Source organism: Adiantum capillus-veneris, chromosome 17 (assembly GCF_014529385.1).
Source record: "Adiantum capillus-veneris isolate H3 chromosome 17, ASM1452938v2, whole genome shotgun sequence".
In the NCBI taxonomy this organism is placed as follows: domain Eukaryota; kingdom Viridiplantae; phylum Streptophyta; class Polypodiopsida; order Polypodiales; family Pteridaceae; genus Adiantum; species Adiantum capillus-veneris.
In genome coordinates, this window is record NC_140947.1 from 20,435,069 (window position 1) to 20,453,238 (window position 18,170).

General features: G+C 44.3%; 1 protein-coding gene and 1 pseudogene across 1 annotated transcript; one reads left to right on the top strand and one right to left on the bottom strand.

The window, feature by feature from the left end:
* Positions 1 to 6,085: 6,085 nt before the first annotated feature.
* On the bottom strand, positions 6,086 to 10,879 carry LOC147436895 (subtilisin-like protease SBT1.7). The gene is made up of 4 exons (XM_086486284.1): positions 8,439 to 10,879; positions 7,083 to 7,221; positions 6,679 to 6,831; positions 6,086 to 6,577 (listed from the first exon to the last, which is right to left on the bottom strand). The coding sequence occupies exons 1-4, from the start codon at positions 10,823 to 10,825 to the stop codon at positions 6,548 to 6,550; spliced, it is 2,709 nt and encodes a 902-aa protein (XP_086342410.1). The 5' UTR covers positions 10,826 to 10,879; the 3' UTR covers positions 6,086 to 6,547.
* Positions 10,880 to 11,343: 464 nt separating this feature from the next.
* Positions 11,344 to 12,867, top strand: LOC147436896 (UDP-glycosyltransferase 86A2-like; annotated as a pseudogene).
* Positions 12,868 to 18,170: the final 5,303 nt, after the last annotated feature.

Genomic DNA, 18,170 nt, shown 5'->3' on the forward strand with positions numbered 1-18,170 from the left:
AATCACGAACTCATGCATCATGCTTAATTCGTCGGACATGTGGACACTGCTTCTTTTGATGCGTTCCTAAGCAATAAAAGCATAATTTTTGACGCTTTGACATTGGAAGTTTGATTGTGAAAGTCGCTTCCTGACCACGTTGGTCACGACCAAATCTGTATCGACAACCGATTTCTCTTTACCTGCTGGACCTCTTTGGTCATAACTGTTGGGCAGACAACCCCTTGGATTGCTGGTGAGTGAGAAGCTGATTCTGATAACATATTGTAAATTAATCGTGTGAGGTTGTGCACTTGCGTAGCCAATATTTGGACCCGTACAACTAGCTTGCGAAATCATGTCTCAAAAGTTTTCCAGTCCTGTCGAGTGACGAACTCCCCGGCATCCGGCAAGTTACTATCATCCTCCAGAATATCAAACACGCTTTGAGGAGGAGGTGTAGATACTCGCGGAGAGAAAGATAGACTGCTTGGGTGTGTATCATCCATCGCGGTTGCCACGTGGGTACCCTCTGTGAGAGTATCCAGCCACACGGCAAAACAGGTGAAACAAACGCCAAGTATTCGAAGTCAAACATGTGATGATCATCAAGTTCCGCACTCATGGCGAATCCGTGTTGTGCGAACAAAAGAGAAAATAGTACCTTGGAGTGTAAAAAAGTTCGTAGCCGTATCGAACACAGAGGCCGGTGATGAGCCGTACTAACTTTTTCTCGGCGGCTCAATCGTCGAGGAATTTCAAATTGCCGATAACCTTGAAGGTGTCTCAAAAGTCGAGCTTCCCAATAAACTCCCTGGCATTGGATGCAGTCCCGCAAGTTGCAAGTCACCGTATGAGGACTTGATGAAGGAGCTTGCAAATGTTGGTTGCCAAATTTTGGTCCACAATTTCCGGTCTTCAGGGCCCGTGGAGTGTCGAAAAATAGCAGAAGAACAGTGTGCAAATGCACTGGAGATAATTGTAAATTCTGCAAGTTCAGAAAATCTCCGAAAATAGAGGCCGTGCCGACAACAGGACCCTTGTCGGTATGCTGAGCCGTGCCCGGGCTTCACAAGAGGGAGGGGGGGGGGGGGGGGGGTACCCCGCTGTGGGTACCGTCCCTTGGATGGTGAAAAAAAAAACCCTTGGCCTCAACCCCAAACGGGTTGGGCGCCCATGGTGTGTGAAAAAAAATACCTTACACAGGAGATGGCAGGCCGACAGGCAGCCGGAAAGCTCACGGAGGTGAGGGGGAGCGCTGCGACGAGAAACAGGCGATGCCGCTGTGTCGAACCCTGCTCAAAATCCCAGGGCGCTCCTGTTGAGCTGGCCCGCGGTCGATATGGAGCAGCTTCTTTCGGCGGCTCTCCTTGCCAAGGGTGCTTGCCCACGCAGTCCCGCCTTCTTCGTCCCCTTCACAAGAGATGGTCTCCACTCCCTCAGTGACCCCAACATGCAAAAAGCATGCAAGACCACGGCTGTGCCTTCCCAAATTTAGAAACCCTTGCTCTGATACCAATGTAAGACCTAGGGTAACTGAACATAGGATCCTCCTCCCTACCGCCCCTTATATAGGCCTAGCTCCTAGCTCTTGCCCTAAGCGGATCCCCAGTCCGCACTGGTCCAGTCCAGGCCCTTGGCCTAGGTCCCTGACCCCCTAGGTTGGGCCTTGCCCCATAGGACCCTTGTCCTGACATACACCCATGGAGAGGTATGCACAACCAAGAGGAAATTAGACTGATCTTCAAGCCTACCATCGCTTATGATGTTATCCAAAGCTTTCTCACGAAGCCTATATAATGGCTCACTATGTACTAGCATTCTAGTTGAATAATCAATCCAGTTTGTCCCTATTCTCTTCATACATTGAGTCTCCTAATTGTGTTTAGTGTGGTTGCACATGATTCTTTCACCATCATCATGAATGCAAGCCTAATCTATGTACTTTACGTGTGGTATCATGGCTTAAAAGCTAGATTAAGTTGCAATCTAGCACTAGATCTTATTAATTTTTCATTCACATTATTCTCCCTAAGCTAGGCCATTGAAGTTCTCTCTTGTGCTTGCAATGACCATCACTCATATTTCCTTGCATCACATTTATGTTTTTGCACAAAAAACTTGGATTGATAGTTCGCTTATATGTGTGTATGTGTGTGAGCACAAATACCCGCTTCATGTTTTTTTAAGTTTTTGGAGCTCATCATAGCCCAATTCTTTTGCGAAATTTTTATGTGTGCAAAAGAGATAGCATAGACATCTTCAATGAACCCATTTGTGCTTAATTTGGAGCACATTTGAGATTGGCACTCTCGGTCGAAGCTGCTGTAATTAGCAGATATTGTGTAGGCAAAGTTTCTTTGTCAATACAACGAAGAAGGCGGGCTGGTTAGCTTGGTGATACCTAATCTTGGTTGTGGGGTCCTGGACTCAAATCCCATACCCTTATTTTTGTCAAACGGCATGTGGGCGGACCCGAAGCTTGGATTCAATTGAACTTCATAAAGGGACAAGTCACCGGGCGGTCGACTCGATCGAGCATCAATTTCTTTTGCGATCAAGTCTGCACCAACACCCGACCCTTTGCCACCAGTCGACTAGCTGCTCTGGTTAGCTTGACTGGAAGCTCTACCTCGTCACCAAACCAACGCCTTGCCTCACCATCCGACTGCCGTTCAATATCTCTATTCATTCCAACACAAGGCGTTGTCCCACGAGCCAGGGCATTCCCCATTCAGCCCCCCTATTCACACGTGCCAAGGCTATAGATTTCCAACTTTTGTTAGCTATAGATTTCCAACACTTGGATGTACATTTAGGCTCAAACTTGAGTTCAAACCTCCTACCAAAATTCATGGGTGCCTCAATGTAGCATGAGCTCCATCTTGCAACTATTGTCAACTAAATATTTATAGCACTTAAATGTATATCTCATCTTCCATGGGCTGATTCAATGTAACTTGGGCTCCATCTTGCTACTCTTGTCAGCTATAGATTTCTAGTACTTACTAGTGTGGCCGGCCGCCTCTCTCTCTCTCTCTCTCTCTCTCTCTCTCTCTCTCTCTCTCTCTCTCTCTCTCTCTCTCTCTCTCCCCCCCTGCGTCATTGTGTTTCCCGGACCTGCAGGCGACACTGCCGGCTTGATCTCTTGTTGTTGACGCGTGTCAGGGGGGGGAGCCAGAATCCCCTCCCCCTTTATCTATTAGTATAGATATGTACATCAAGGCTCTAGTGTCATTTTGAGCCTCCTACCAAACTCCATGGGTGGCTCAATGTAACTTGGGCTCCATCTTGCAACTCTTGTCAGCTATAGATTTCTAGCACCTAGATACATCTAAGCTCAAACTTGAGTTTGATCCTCCTATCAAATAGTGTGGATTGACTCCATGTAGCTTCACTTGAATTGAGTGGGATGCAAGGTGTTGACAACATCATTAGTGTAGCTTGGGAATGTATTAATTTTGAGTTCTACGTTTCAGCATACAACTTTACTTACATCTTTTGATTTTCTTAGAAATTGCAAGGTCCAAAACAAGGTGATTCAGTGTTTCTTGTTGATGGTTTTACAAGGAAGGCTCATGGGGTTATTCATTCCACGGATGCATCTCAAAATTGCGGTTTCAAAGAACCATGTCTCAAGCAGTTGGAAGCATCATTAAATGGCCATTGAATGATATTGTTATGGACACAAAGATCTAACAGAATAGTTGAAGATTTTTTATTTGATATGGGTTGATAGATGAGAGAGTTGGAAAAGAAAAGAGTCATCTCTAGGGCCAGCAATAGATCAAAAAACTTGGTAATGGAGTGGTATTGTTGGTCCACCCATATGAGGCTATAAACTGCAGCGAACTAGGTGAGAGTAGCTTAGGTGTCATCATGGAAGGATTTTTGCATCCACATGAAAGTGATATTTCAAGTTTGAATGTGGTAAGCTAGTCTATTAGGAAACTCACATTAGAGAATGGTGAACCCTTCATAAAAGACACCGGATCTTCTTCTACCATTGAGGGTATTCAAGACTCCCTCATGGAAAAAATGGGAGATCCCCTCGACAACCTAGATGCTTCCAGTGATGAATATAAAGATGATGACATAGATAACAACACTAAAAGTAGTTTTGAAGGAGATACCACTAGTACAGAACTAGATCTTCTTCTTCATACTCAAAATGATAGAGAGCAGGATGCCATGGCTAGTGACCATGATATCAAAGATGGGACAACTAAGAAAAGGAGCTATGTCCATAGAGCTAGGCCTAGAAAAAAATCAGGTAGCACTCATGCATTCAACAAGCAATGTGATGTTATAAACATTCACAAAGTTGCAACAATTGATTGTTTGCAACTAGCGATGTTGTCATATTGGAGACATCCAATATCCAAAGTCGTGCAAGCCAAACAGACTTTTGGGGACAAAGCTGCACTAGCCGATGCACATTTGTATATAGAGTACATGAGCATGGCTTATAGACAAGATCAAGATGAGGAATGCTATAGTCAACATTTTAAAGGCTGAGAAAGAAATTCTTGGATGGTGCATGCAGTGGTAGTCATAAAAACAATGGAATAATAAGGAAGAGAATGACACATGTTGAGATGGAAACATCACTCATACAAGGCTTCATACATAATAATGCTCACTGCATGTTGGTATGCCAAAGGCTTAATCACTAACCATATTGGACCTCCCCTCATTCTGTGCCAACCAAATGTTAGTCTTTTTTTTAATTCCACCATGCAATTTTCTGCAATGGTCCACCACATGCTTCCCAAAAACTACCCATGCAACTGTGTGTCCTTAGTTGGTGCAAAGAAATCTTTGCCTTCTTCTCACTTGATGCTAAACACATTGAGCCAGTTCGTATCCAAAACATCCTCAACATCTAAATATGTTGATGCGGTGAAGCAAAATCAATTTTGCTTCAAATAAATAAGCTACTTCCCACTAGCTTTCAACATCTTGACTATGAGCATCGAGGTGCAAGTCACCTGCCTGCTGTTGCGTGTACGCGGGAGAGAGAGAGAGAGAGAGAGAGAGAGAGAGAGAGAGAGAGAGAGAGAGAGAGAGAGAGAGTAGTTCCCACTAGCTTTTGACATCTTGACTATGACCACCGAGGTGCAAGTCAAGTGCCGTGATGTTGCATGCACACACACACACAGAGAGAGAGAGAGAGAGGGGGGGGGGGGGGGGGGGGGGGGGGGGTTGCATACAAGACTCCACGGTGAAGGAATGCAATAGCAAGATAGTCCAAGGATTTCGTGGTTTTGAAACGAAAATTAAAAAATTTATACACCCAATATATTTTAGATCTTGAATGAAAAGTACACAATGTGAGCTTCCTGCCACCAAGCCACTTCCGATACCTTTATGCTTGAAAAGTTAAAATTTTGTTCCACCTTCCCTTGCTTCCACCACGGCTAATTCTCTTCAAGAGACACAAAAATGCATGAGGAGAGTGATAAAGGTAGGTAAATGTATAATGATTTATTAGTATATGTGTGCGCGTGCGTGCATTTTACACCAACATGACACTAGATGTGATACATGATAAAGTTTGAACTTGAGAAGAACACATAGTAGGGCATGCATAAGTACGTGTTTATGTAATTTTTTATTTTTGATACGCCTATCAAAGAAGAAGAAACAAGATATAGTCGATGATAGATGATGTCTTTAGGATATTTAACATCAAGTTGAAGCCCACCGGTTTTTGACAAAATGATAAGACTAATTGAGATGTCTTCATTCTCTCAACTTATTCTTTTGCTTGGTATCCTCTTGTTGCAATATGAATTGACTTGTTGATTATGATCACTTGATCACCGATGTTAGTAAATTAATATGTGACAACTTCTTCTAGTTGGAATGTTGCACCAACTTCAAAACAAGCTCAAGAAGTGGATTGGATTCCAACTGTCTATAGCAAGCAGGTCATAGACATCAATCATTTTTTAATTGGCCTACGTGATGTTCTTCTTGTCCTCGTAGTTAGGGACGATTTCCAAAATTTGCATGAACTTCCTTTGTGCTAGACCCATTCACCCATAAATAAGCCAAAATTAAATGTGAGATTTGTGGTCTCTCTACGGACAAAGAAGGCATGAGCACACAACCAATCAATCAAATGGTACTTAGTAGTGGAAGGGTTTAAGTCCTCAAAGGGATTGCCCTTTCACCGAAACGTCCAACACTCTTTGGTTTAAAGCATTCGAACTAAATCAAACACTCCCCAAAGATCTGGGTTCGATATGCAAGAAATCTTTGAATGGGTGAGCACAGTAGCCAGTCGGTCAAAAAGGAAGGATAATTTAAGTCCTCCAAGGGACATCCTTCCGTCAAAACGTCCAACACTCTTTGCTATAGAGCATTCGAGCTAAATCAAACACTCCCCAAAGGTCATGGGGGGAAACCTTTGAACAAGTGAGCACCGTAACTGATCGGTCAAATAGTACTTAGTAGGCGGAAGGGTAATTTAAGTTCTCCAAGGGACTACCCTTTCGCTCTTTGGTCTAGAGCATTCGAACTAAATCAAGCATTCCCAAAGAAGGCTTAGACGTGAGAGATGTCAAACTTCCACTGGCAAACTGGCCATTACCTACAACAATTGTAGCTCTTATTAGCTCCTGTAGCAAAAGGGTCTTGTTGCTGAGAAATCTCAAATAATTCGAATTGTGATACTCGAAAGGCTGGTCATACCTCTCTATTCACTACCATCCTCTTGAGTAAGTTCACTGGCACAGCCTCAGGGTCTGATCTGCTTCGATCCCTAAGATTACTGCGTCGTCCCATGGCAGGGACTCCCCTTGGTGGCCAGCCATGGAGGTTGGTGAAGGTCTCTAGCGACAAGCCCTACGCCTTCACAGTAAAAGGGTTCGAGATGCAAGGAGATCTCTAAAATCCAATGGCATTGGCTTTCTGACATGGACCTCTCCATGCACGGTGCACCTCAGACCTTGGATTGGGAAATCCGGCTTCTTTGAAGCAAGTTTGAGCTTTTCTTGTTTATCTCAGATGAATGTTGAGCACCATTTCCCGTTATCTCTGAAAGCCTTCGGATGGGCATTGGCTTTCTGACATGGACCTCTCCATGCACCTCAGACCTTGGATTGGGAAATCCGGCTTCTTTGAAGCAAGTTTGAGCTTTTCCTGTTTATCTCAGATGAGTGTTGAGCACCATTTCCCGTTATCTCTAAAAGCCTTTGGATGGGAACTAAAGCAGTGTGTGTCCTCGATGCAAATCTGCAACAAAAAAACATTACACACTTACTTGTGAACTGTCCATTTAACTAGCCAACACAACACTAGTATTCCCCCCTGATAAAGTAATGGGGTCCCAACCCTCTTGGCAATAGCTATTGTTAGTAGAGAGTGCCGGGCTATTGTCTGCATTCCGGAACAAAACCTAATATGAATTCTTGGGGATTATTTGGAGACTAGGGACTTTGACGGGACTTAGTTCCTTTTTAGATATTTTCTTTCAGGATAAACACCTCTACCTAAGCCAAATCAACATAATGTGCCATTCTCAAGGACTCGGGCCGACTGTATGAGCCTCTACAAGATCAAGGAAGAGATGCTGAGATTGAAGAAGGGAACTGTGCACATTTGGATGAGTCCCCCCAAATGGGCTCATTGTGCTCGATTCTGCATCTTGAAATACAGATAGACCCATCATCAAAGTTTTTCGCAAACACAAATGTTTAGAGAGGGTAAAGCTTCAATGCGGCTCACGCATCACAGAATAGCAAACCTGGGCATGAATAAACAGACGTGTTAACATAAAGTGGGTACCACTCATTAGCCCAGCAGCATCAGATAAGGAGCTCTAAGAATGTCTAGTGATGCTTTGTAACATTATTATTATTATATATATATATCAAGTTGTCTGTAACTGCTATGACACAAAGATGAATGGAAGGGGTTGTATATTACTTGGCCTCTTATAATGAAGTGGTGGAAGCCACCATTCAGCTGGCTGTGGAAGGGAGTGCAAAATGGTGTTGCATTGAGAGACTCCCAATTACCACTAGAGTTGGCTTCTAGAATAAGGTAAGATGACTTCATGATCGCATAACATGTAGGTAACTCTCTACATAAGAAGAAAGCATCAGTTGAACAAAATGTAAAAACTTGAGGAGCGGGACTTAAATCAACACAAGCTCCATGTGAGCCTCTACAGACTACGTAATAAGGGTATGTACAATTTAAACATAGGCGGTAAGATCTGTTCAGCCCTCTTAACTTCTTACGCTCTGTTACTATCCAATGGCTAGGCTAAGCTTGACCCATAAATTGGATGTCCATGAACCATGAGCTCGCAATAACTATCCACAGCATCATAACCTATACTAGGTTGACCAGGAGTGCAGAAAGGTGACTGTTGGCTCAAAAACTAGTGATAGATGTCCAATGCTCAATAATTATTTTTTTCTCAAGAAGCTGACACTGGAACTGACCTTGTGGTTGGCATCCAATTCTGTCGTGCGATGGTGACAGCAATTGGAGAGCGAACTACATGGACACCATCCATCCATGTGATAGAGCCAAAGGTGTATAGTGGTATAGAACCTGTGGGAAATACTTCCGGCCCAACCAGGGAATCATTAGCCACCACAGCCTGGAATGTCACTGTGTAATTAAGGACGTTATTCTCTGCATCAAACTCTAGTACTTCTGGCTCCACTACAACACTCACTCCTGCAGGTGCAACTACCTGCACGGTGTATGTGGCATTCATGTCGCCAACATTGCTGACAGTACGGCTTACTGACACACTTTCATCATCCCCATTTTCAAAAACAAGTGCAAACGATGGGTAATTGAGGTCGCGAGCCCTAAAAGATAAGCCAGAGCAGTCGTAGCTTCCTTTTGTGAAAATATTCAGGTATACACCTCTGTAACCCAAGCTACATAAGAAGTTCACGTAGTCCTGCGTGCTAAGGTCATACACAAGACCAGGATCCAAGGCAGCAGTCGGATCCGTATGACCAGATCCATAAGCAAAGGGATCAGCAGCCTCACCATCGAATGCATCACTGAGAGGGTCCCCAGCATTATCCAAAAATGATGATGTGGTCATAAGGGCAGACTTGATCACCGCAGGACTCCACGCAGGATGTGCTGCCTTGAGTAGAGCCGCAAGGCCGCTGACATGAGGACATGACATGGATGTGCCCGACATCACGCTGAAGTCCACCAGCCTATCGTCCAAACTGAGACCAGTTGGCCCCACAACACCAGTGTAAGCAGCCAGAATGTTAACACCAGGAGCCGTCACATCAGGTTTCAAGATCTCTGGCGGAAGAGGGTTGGGCCCACGCGACGAGAAAGCTGCCATTACAGGGGCTGGCGTCACGCCAAGCTTCGTCCCATTGAAGATTATGGTTGCTGTCGCATTGCTTCCTGCAGATAGAATGTACTCTTTGATGGCTACACCATCTTTAAAGCTTACCAACGCAGCAGGCACCAAGTGACAATCCGCAATAAGCTCTGAACCACTATCAATAGTGTTGGCCAATATCATTCCCAACCCACCGGCTGCGCTCACAACACCCCCTTTTGCAACTCTTGCATTGCCTCCCCTGTCACATAGCACTAGCTTCCCTTGCACCAGCTCTGGATCCAAAGAACCCGACTCGCAAAGACTGGCATATGTGCTTCCATTGAGGGCCGCATCCCCTGCAAAGACAAGGGGTATCTGTTGCCCTTCTTGCCAAAGTGACCCCCGAAATAGAGATGCCCCTTCAAATGAGGACCCATCTCCAAGGATGACTGGAGCTGGAAAGGCTCTGTCAATGGTGCTTGCAGCTACAGTAAGGACCCATGGTGCGACATTGCGTACAGACCCTCCATATGGACCAGAATTCCCTGCAGAGCAAGAGACTAAAACCCCATTCTCCATAGCTCCATATGATCCCAAAGCTATGGAATCTTCATAGAGAGGAACAATTGAGCCCCCCACTGACAGGGAGATTATGTCCACACCGTCGGCAACTGCAGAGTCGAAAGCTGCAAGGATGTCTGAATCATAACAACCTGGTTCCCAGCAGACTTTGTACATAGCAAGGCGAGCATTCATTGCCATGCCACGTGCGTCGCCAGCTGCATATTCAAAAAGGCTGACATTTGTGGCAAAATTGCCCACTGCAGTTGAAGAGGTGTGTGTGCCATGTCCCTCGCTGTCGCGTGGAGACTTGTACTCACTGCTCTCATCTATGGGCCCCATTGCAGCTTCATATCCTTTGTAGAAAAACCTTGCACCAATGAGTTTCTTGTTGCAAAGGGTTGAGTTAAAGGCTGTACCTTCCTCACATTCACCCTTCCAGCGTGAAGGCACTGAATCGAAACCCACATCGCTAAAGCTTAGGCGCTCCGGCCAGATGCCTGTGTCAATGACGCCGACAATCACATCATGGCCATAGCCAGAGGAGGGCCAGATGCCATCAGACGGGGTAAGGTGGAGAAACTCAGGAGAGTGTGTAGTATGCAGATCGAGGACTTTGTCGGGGAAAGCAAGCAGGAAACCGGGGAGGGTAAGAAGAGAGGAGGCTTGCGAAGGAGTAAGCTTGGCGGAAAAACCATGGAAAACAGAGTGGTAAGAGTACAAGGGGCCATGGCGATGTAGAGCCAGCTGCAAGGGGAGGCCAGTGATGGAGGCGATGGAGGAAGCGTACCAATGAAAGGCAGAAGAGAACGCGGGGGGCCTCTGTGTGGGCGAGGCGTGCACTATGTAGGTGAGCAAGTTCTTCTCAGGAGCACCTGCGACCACAGCTTGCAACAGGGCCAAGAGCAGGAGGACGAGGACGAGGACGAGGACGAAGAAGCTTTGCGTTGGACTCGCCATCTCTGCAGCAGTGCAGCTCGTACATGAATATACACCGCAGCGACCAATAATAACGAAATGTGCACACGAGTTGGAAACGTTTTACACGCTACCATGGTCAATTTGCAAATTTAGCGAGGGCCCAAAAGTGATGGGAGCCTCTGATGCCCGTGTTAGATATAGCTGAGGGAGGGCCAAGGCCTAAGGGCGTGGGGTCTTTAATGAAGACCCCGTCATGGAGTCTACGGCTGGCAAATGCGTGCACGGGATGTGAGATAAACTCGGCCATTCGATTTTAAAGAGGCGTGTCCACGTTTACTTTTTGGCCTGCCCTAAAGGCAAAGGCTATAGAGATGCCTTCTCTTTTTTATGACTAAATAGAAAAAAAGGTTGAATTGTATTTTCAAGCATTTTTTGATAGGCCAAAAATGTTGATTGGTTGAAATAAGATAGTGAGCATTCATTCAAATGAAGAGCGTGTAAATCTAATGATGGCCTGGTGTTTTTGATGTGGGGGCACACATTGCATTCAATTGTGTGTGTATCGAGCCTTGGGCCACATCAATCCTCTGCTACGCCTTTCCACCCTTTTACTTCAACAGGGGGTCCGCGTGACATTCGTCAACACATAATTCTTATGTGATCGCCTTAGACAACTACAAGCAGGGACACGAGGAGTCGCAAAGGGTGAGGGGGAGAATCAACAACAGCAGGGCCAAGAAATGATTGTAGTCACAGAGGATGTATTAGCAACAAGACAGCTACTCAACAATAGAGGAGGAAGAGGAGAAGAAGAGAAAGAGGAGGTTGAAGGTTTAGAGAGACTCATCTGCCTTGAAGGTCTTCCTGATGGCATGCCCTCTGAATTAGATCGCATCTCTTTATCCATAGAGTTGGTAGGAGTTGTGGACCCACATTTGAGAAGCTTCTGTGTTGTGTGTTGCAGTCGACCTCCCCTGCTCCCTCTTTGTTAATCGCTGATGCCTTTTCTCGTCTGGACCCAGGATGGGGCTCGGGCTCTACATATGCCTCGAGTCATCTTCTGGCCTCACTCAGTCGACATCTTTACGATCTTTGGACACACTAACCACCTCCTTAAGGAAGGGTTTAACCCCTTTACACGTAGTCTTCTATTGATATACCCCTCTTCACGAAGAAATGTGGATGTTTAGGAGACTATGCTTCTAGCTCTTACTCAGATATGATAAGATTGCAATGGGGCTTATAACTCCTGTGCATGTCAGCCACAGCTTCGACCACAACTCACTAGCATCAGATGGACTGCGAATTCCTTGTCATTTTAGAGGAGGCTGAGAATGAATTTATGTGAACCGCGGTGGTTGATTCAGACTTAAGTTTCTTGGCATCGGCTCCATCATGTCCATCCATGCAGTTGGAAGGCCTTCACTTTCATGTTTGAGCTTCCGTTTAGCTCCATTTGGTCATCGCATGACATTGAAGGTCTATACGTACAGAGTGTTGATGTCTGGATTAATGAACTAGGTTTCCAGTTCATAGTGAGGCAAAGAATACGAAGAGTGTCAAAATTGTGGTCTTATCTGAAGTTGGTTTTGACATGTTATTGTGCTCCTTCCAGGTTGTATATACTTTGCTTTCTTGCTTTCCTATCAGACAATCTTGACACTGCCCCAGCTCCGGTAATAGATTTTCTTCTAGGATTGTCATCCTTGCCTACCAGTCATCTTCCTCACCATGTCAAATCCGTTGAGGACCAAGACCGGAGGTTTCTTTTGCATGAAAATCTTACTAAGCAGTTTCAACAATTCAGAGAGGCATCATGCATCTTCATCAATTCTCTTGAAAGCTTGGAAAGTCTTCCCATCAAGGTCTTGCAAAGTAAGATAGAGATTCTTGTGTGGCTAGTTGGCCCTCTTGTTTCACTGCCTTACACGAAAGGAAAGCCATTTGAATTGGTGCCTGCATAAGATTTTGAGGATGTATTGGAATAGCTGAACACAAAGGCTGTCTCATATGTATTGTACAGATGCTTAGGAAGTGTGGTGTCATGGACAAAGCGACATGTCATAAAATCTAATATCTAACCAACCCAAATGATTTTCTCATATTAAACTGATCATTTAATGTGAGATAATAAACGGGAACAAGGGTTAGAATATAGACATGTGTTTACGGATCTATCTCAACACGAAGCCAATGGTAAAGGGGTCCAAATGAGAGATGGGCTGTCAAAGAGCAAGGCTAGCTAATGGAACTTAAAAGACCTTAGGGTTAGCTTCATTAAAGACCTCCAATGGTTAGTGTTAAAAGTCCTTTGACCTTAGGCAAGGTAGGGCTGAGCTTGAGGTGGGAACCCGACCTAAGCTTGAGGTGCTTCTCGTGCTTGATGACTAAGGCGCTTGAGGTGCTTGTCATGCTTGATGAGGCAGGTGCTTGAGAAGCTTCCCATGCATGGGGGGTAAGGTGCTTGAGCCAAAAAGAGACCCTACAAAGGAGGGGGAAAGCCCCAAAGTTAGGGGAATCTTTGACTTAACCTCCCACTCACCCAAAGGGCGGCCCCTTTCTCAAGAGGCACATGGATACATGCCAAACTTTCCCTATGCTTAGCCACATGGTGTGCTTGAATCCTATTGGCTAGGCTAAAGGGGGGTCAAATGAGCTTCTAGTTCCGTTTAACAAATATCTAGATATTTTCAGGCTCTCTCTCTCAAAGGGGTAAGGAGGACACTTGTCCAAAGCCTACCCATGTGCTTGAAATACATGGTGCATGTGATTGGCTAGAGAGAGAGGTGTCCAATAAGCTTGAAGCTTGAGCAAAAAGGGAGGCTTGCCCAAAGCAAGAAAGGGGTATACTTGGGGGGTATACACACCTCTCACACTCACTTTTTTAGAACATTCTCACTTGGTAAAAGTATAGTAACTCCACCTCCTTCTCCAAGCTTGTTGAGAAGTGAGAGCCTACACCAACACTCTTGTCTATGGAGTGCAAATCCAACCAAGAGCCATGCTTCAATATTTAAGCTTTCCATCTTCATTTAGTACTATGCTCCTATGGAATGTTTCTTCTTCCTCTTCCCTACCCTCATTCCTCGTTAGCTCTCTCCACCTTCGAAGGTGTTTGAGGCCTTGGGACTGAGGCTTGGGATAGTTAATGGTTTCTATAAAGTTTATGTTATGCTCATGGTGCATTAATCTTTTCATATTCATTGCATCACCCAGGTCACAAGAACACAAAGATTGTATTGTACCCAATCTCTCTTGATGGGAGAAACTATAATACAAATGCCTATTGGAGGGGGGACCGGCTCCGCATAAATCCGGTCCTCAAGTGTTGTTATGTTCTCTAAACTCTCTCTCTTGCAAAAGTATTGTTCATGCCAAGTTAACTAATTACCATGTTTATGTTACTATCATCAATTAAATTCACCCGCTATGCTCACAAAGTAATCTCACAAAAGTGCTTTATCTAATTTCCTAATTCCGCTACTCTCAAAGTTCATAGGCCATTTCCATTACATTCGTATTAGAGCATTTCGTTTCTCTTTTCTTGCTTAAGAAGAGAGGTCCTTAAGTAGCCTATTAATGGTTGATTTTGTTAATTATATCAGGGTAAGTGGGATTGGAATCTATTATCGGTTTTGTTGAGCCCACTATGTGGGCTAGGGCTGACGACTTTACCATTATTGAGCCATAAGAAGTCCGAAAGGAGCTATCCCTCGGCAAATCTGCTATGTTAGACCCACTGCACTACTCTGTATAATTAACCAATTCGAGCTATGGGTGTAGATACTTAAGTGTCTATTTTCAAAAGTTAAGAGGAGTAGCAACTAAGGTTTTGAATTGCCAAAGAATACACTAAGTAAACACACAAATTCTGTTACCATGGCTGACAATAACCAAGAGAGTAAAATGAACATTAATAACTTTGATTTTGCACATGAAGGTGCTAATGAACATTAATAACTTTGATTTTGCCCCCATGTTTGTTAATTATCTTGTTACTAGGTTGCAACAAGCTATGGGAAACCCTGCTTTGCAATCCGAAGTTACTCAACAACTTCGTGCTTATGGGGTTTCCTTTCCTCTCCAAGAGGAGAGAGAACTTAGGAGGCCTCTTGATGAGACCCCCAAAAGAAGACTCTCTCCCATACGAGAGGAGGAATCCAAAGAACGGGGAAATAATGAATCCCTAAGTTCCTCCGAAGATGTGGCTCCAAGAAGACGGCGGACTAAACGATCGCCAACTCCTCCCAAGAGAAACGGTTAACCCATAGTCCTTCTCCTCGTCACTCCAAAAGGGAAGGAAGGAAACAAATGAAGAAAAGGGCAAGAAAGAGGTCACCCTCTTCTCCTTCTTCTTCACCTTCCTCCTCTTTGTAGAGAATACAATAGGGGAGGACATCGCAAATCTTACCCTGCATGGCGAAGGTCCCAAAAGCTCAAGAAGTTCAAAGAGGGAGGAAAGAGTATCTCTTTTCTCACCTATGATGGCACCTTTGGTGCTACCGACAAAGTATTGGCCTTCATCCAACAATTTGATGCGGCCTTTGGAGATGAGGGCTTCACAGATTCCTCCAAGCTACGCCATGTAGCTGTGCACTTCCAAAAATTGGCTCGTCAATGATGGGCTAGCCTTTGTGGCAACAACGAAGCCCCAAAGACATGGAAAACTCTACGAGTTTCCATCATGAATTAATTCCTTGCAAGCAATGCAAAGGACAAAGTACTCACCAAATGGAGCAGTTTGAAGCTTCTCTCTCATGAGTCTATCCACAAATATGTGGACAAGTTTTGGTATTTACATCTCAAGGCTACTGTCTTTCAAAAGATATACTTCGCCGAGCAAAAGCAACAATTCTCTGCGAGATTACTTGATGGCCGAGTACGCCAACTCCCAAAGGCCTAGTTCTATCATCGAAGTAATCCACCACACTATGGTGGCTTCGCACATCAATTTCCAACAAGGGGCTAGACGAAATATCAAACGCCCAAAATTCATCCCAAGGCATTCCAACAACAACATCAATCGGTCCAAGAGAAGGGAGTTTACAAAAGGAAAAACAAACTCTCTCCTAAAGAGCTTGAAGATTTTCGAAAGGACCATAAGTGTTTTAAGTGTGGGGAGCAAGGACATGGCTACCATTCTTGCCTCAAGAGAAATGCCAGCAATGAGATTCCTAGAGCTTCCACCACCAAAGCTCCAAAAGGGACGCTCACTGCAAAGGATCACCTCTCTCCTATGCTTGGGGAAAGGTGAGGGAGCATGATGCCTTCATTTTGTTTGACCCTGGCTCTACTCACAACTTTATAACAATATCAATGGAGTTAGCCACCAAGTTGGGCATTCAAGCTTTCAAGATGAGAGATGTTGTAACGGCCGACACCACTTTCAAGGGGCAGTAAGCCTCCATTACTCCCTTGATTGGGAAGTTGAGGCTTCATGTCCAAAAAAGCTATGTCGACAAAGAAGACTTCTTTATCTCTCCTCTCCAACATGAGGATGCTATCCTAGGGGCACCATGGTTCAACCACATGGCTGCCAACATGAAGTTCCCTGAAAGGAGAATCTAGTTGACCTACAGGGGAAAGAATATGTATATAGATGCTAGTGAGTCTGGTCGTACTATACCACTTGTAAATCCTCTTGCTCTTGATAAATCAATGAAGAACTCAATTTTTGCGTACATGATTTTTGTCAAAGAGTCTCTAAAAGGTCCTAATGTTTCATCAAGTGTAAATGGTAGGAACCAAGAAGAGTTAGACTTGTCTAACTTTCTAAAAGGATTCCAAGATGTGTTCATCGATGATATCCCTATGGAATTACCTCCAAAATGAGGGGATGATGACCATTGAATTGAGCTCCTACCAGGAAGCTCACCGCCTAACAAGCCTCCTTATAGAGTTTCTCAAGATCAATAAGAGGAGATCATGAGGCAAGTACAAGAATTGGTAGACAAAGGGCTGGTGAGGCCTAGCTCCTCTCCCTTTTGTTCTCCAGTCCTTTTAGTGCAAGAAAGATGGAGCATATCGTATGTGTGTGGACTATCAAGCACTGAACCATATCACTATGAAAAACATATTTCTCGTGCCTTGGGTAGAAGATTTGTTTGATAAGCTACAAGGCTCTACCTACTTCAATAGGATTGACCGTAAAAGTGGCTACCATCAAATTAGGATAGCGAATGAAGATGTGCTAAAGCCCATGTTTTGTACAACGTTCGGCCTTTATGAATATCTACTCATGCCTTTTGGCTTGACTAATGTACCAGCCACATTCAATCGATTAATGGAGAAAAAAATTTAGACCCTACCGCAAATTCATTAGAATGTTCTTTGATGATATTATCATCTACTCCAAGTCCTTGGAGGAACACAAGCAACATCTCCAAGTGATTTTGCAAGCATTGAGGGAGAACAAGCTTTTTCTCAATCAAAAGAAAAGCAATTTTTTCCCTCAAGAGATTCAATACTTAGGTTATATTATCTCTCAAGATGGTATCCTTATGGATCCATCAAAGTTGGAGGTAATAAAAGCATGGCCTAATCCTAGGAATCTACATGAACTAAGAAGCTTTATTGGTATGTGTGCATACTATAGACGCTTCATAGAAAAATTTCCTCAAATATAGAACCATTACATGACTTAACAAAGAAGAACGTTGTCATGCCACTCCGCTTCTATGACAAGAAAATGAGCAAAGGAATGCCAATCAAGAGTATATGAATCCTACATGATTAATCAATAGTTATAAGGACTTGCTAACAAGCCAATTTTAAGCTGGAAGTGTGCCAGATGCGGCTCTAAGGGCCAAAAGATGACTTGGTAATGCTGAACAGTAAGTATGCTTGAAGTGGTTATAGCAAGGGTTTTATTAATCAAAGTCGAAGTACTTGAAGGGCTCTACGTGCTTGTCTTTACGGCTCGTCAATCGGAGCTACGAATAAGAAGTTATGACAGTTTTAGTTTGAGTCGATTGCAGATCCGTACCAGATTGGACAACTGCAGCTAAGATGATAGAATTGAAATGAATGTACGGGCCTGAAGTGCTCACTCTGAGGAGTGCGTCGGTCTTTTCAGATCAGTGAGATTGGATTTACGGTTGTCAAGTTATTGACCGTTTAAGATGCACCGGGGGCCGGTTTCGTACCAGTCTAGTCGGCTCGGTCGAAGTGCTATCTGGGAATTTTTGAGCTTTATCCAGGTTTTGGAATGCAATGATTGCGAAAAGTGCCCAAACACGGATGCGGTAAGAAGCTTCGGGCTATTTTCAACGAGTGCGAAGGGAGTGCTCTCAGGCCAAAGCAATCACCTATGCTTGCATCTTGAAGGCGTAATTTTTCTAAGAAGCTGATAAGGGCATTACAATTCTCGATAATATTATTAGTC

Bases quoted from the DNA above. Each gene is read 5' to 3' on its own strand.
- LOC147436895 (XM_086486284.1), bottom strand. From the start codon at position 10,825: ATGGCGAGTCCAACGCAAAGCTTCTTCGTCCTCGTCCTCGTCCTCGTC. The intron at 7,222-8,438 runs GTCAGTTCCAGT...TTTTTGTTGCAG, and splicing joins AATTGGATGCCAACCACAAG to ATTTGCATCGAGGACACACA. The intron at 6,832-7,082 runs GTCTGAGGTGCA...GTGAAGGCGTAG, and splicing joins GCCGGATTTCCCAATCCAAG to GGCTTGTCGCTAGAGACCTT.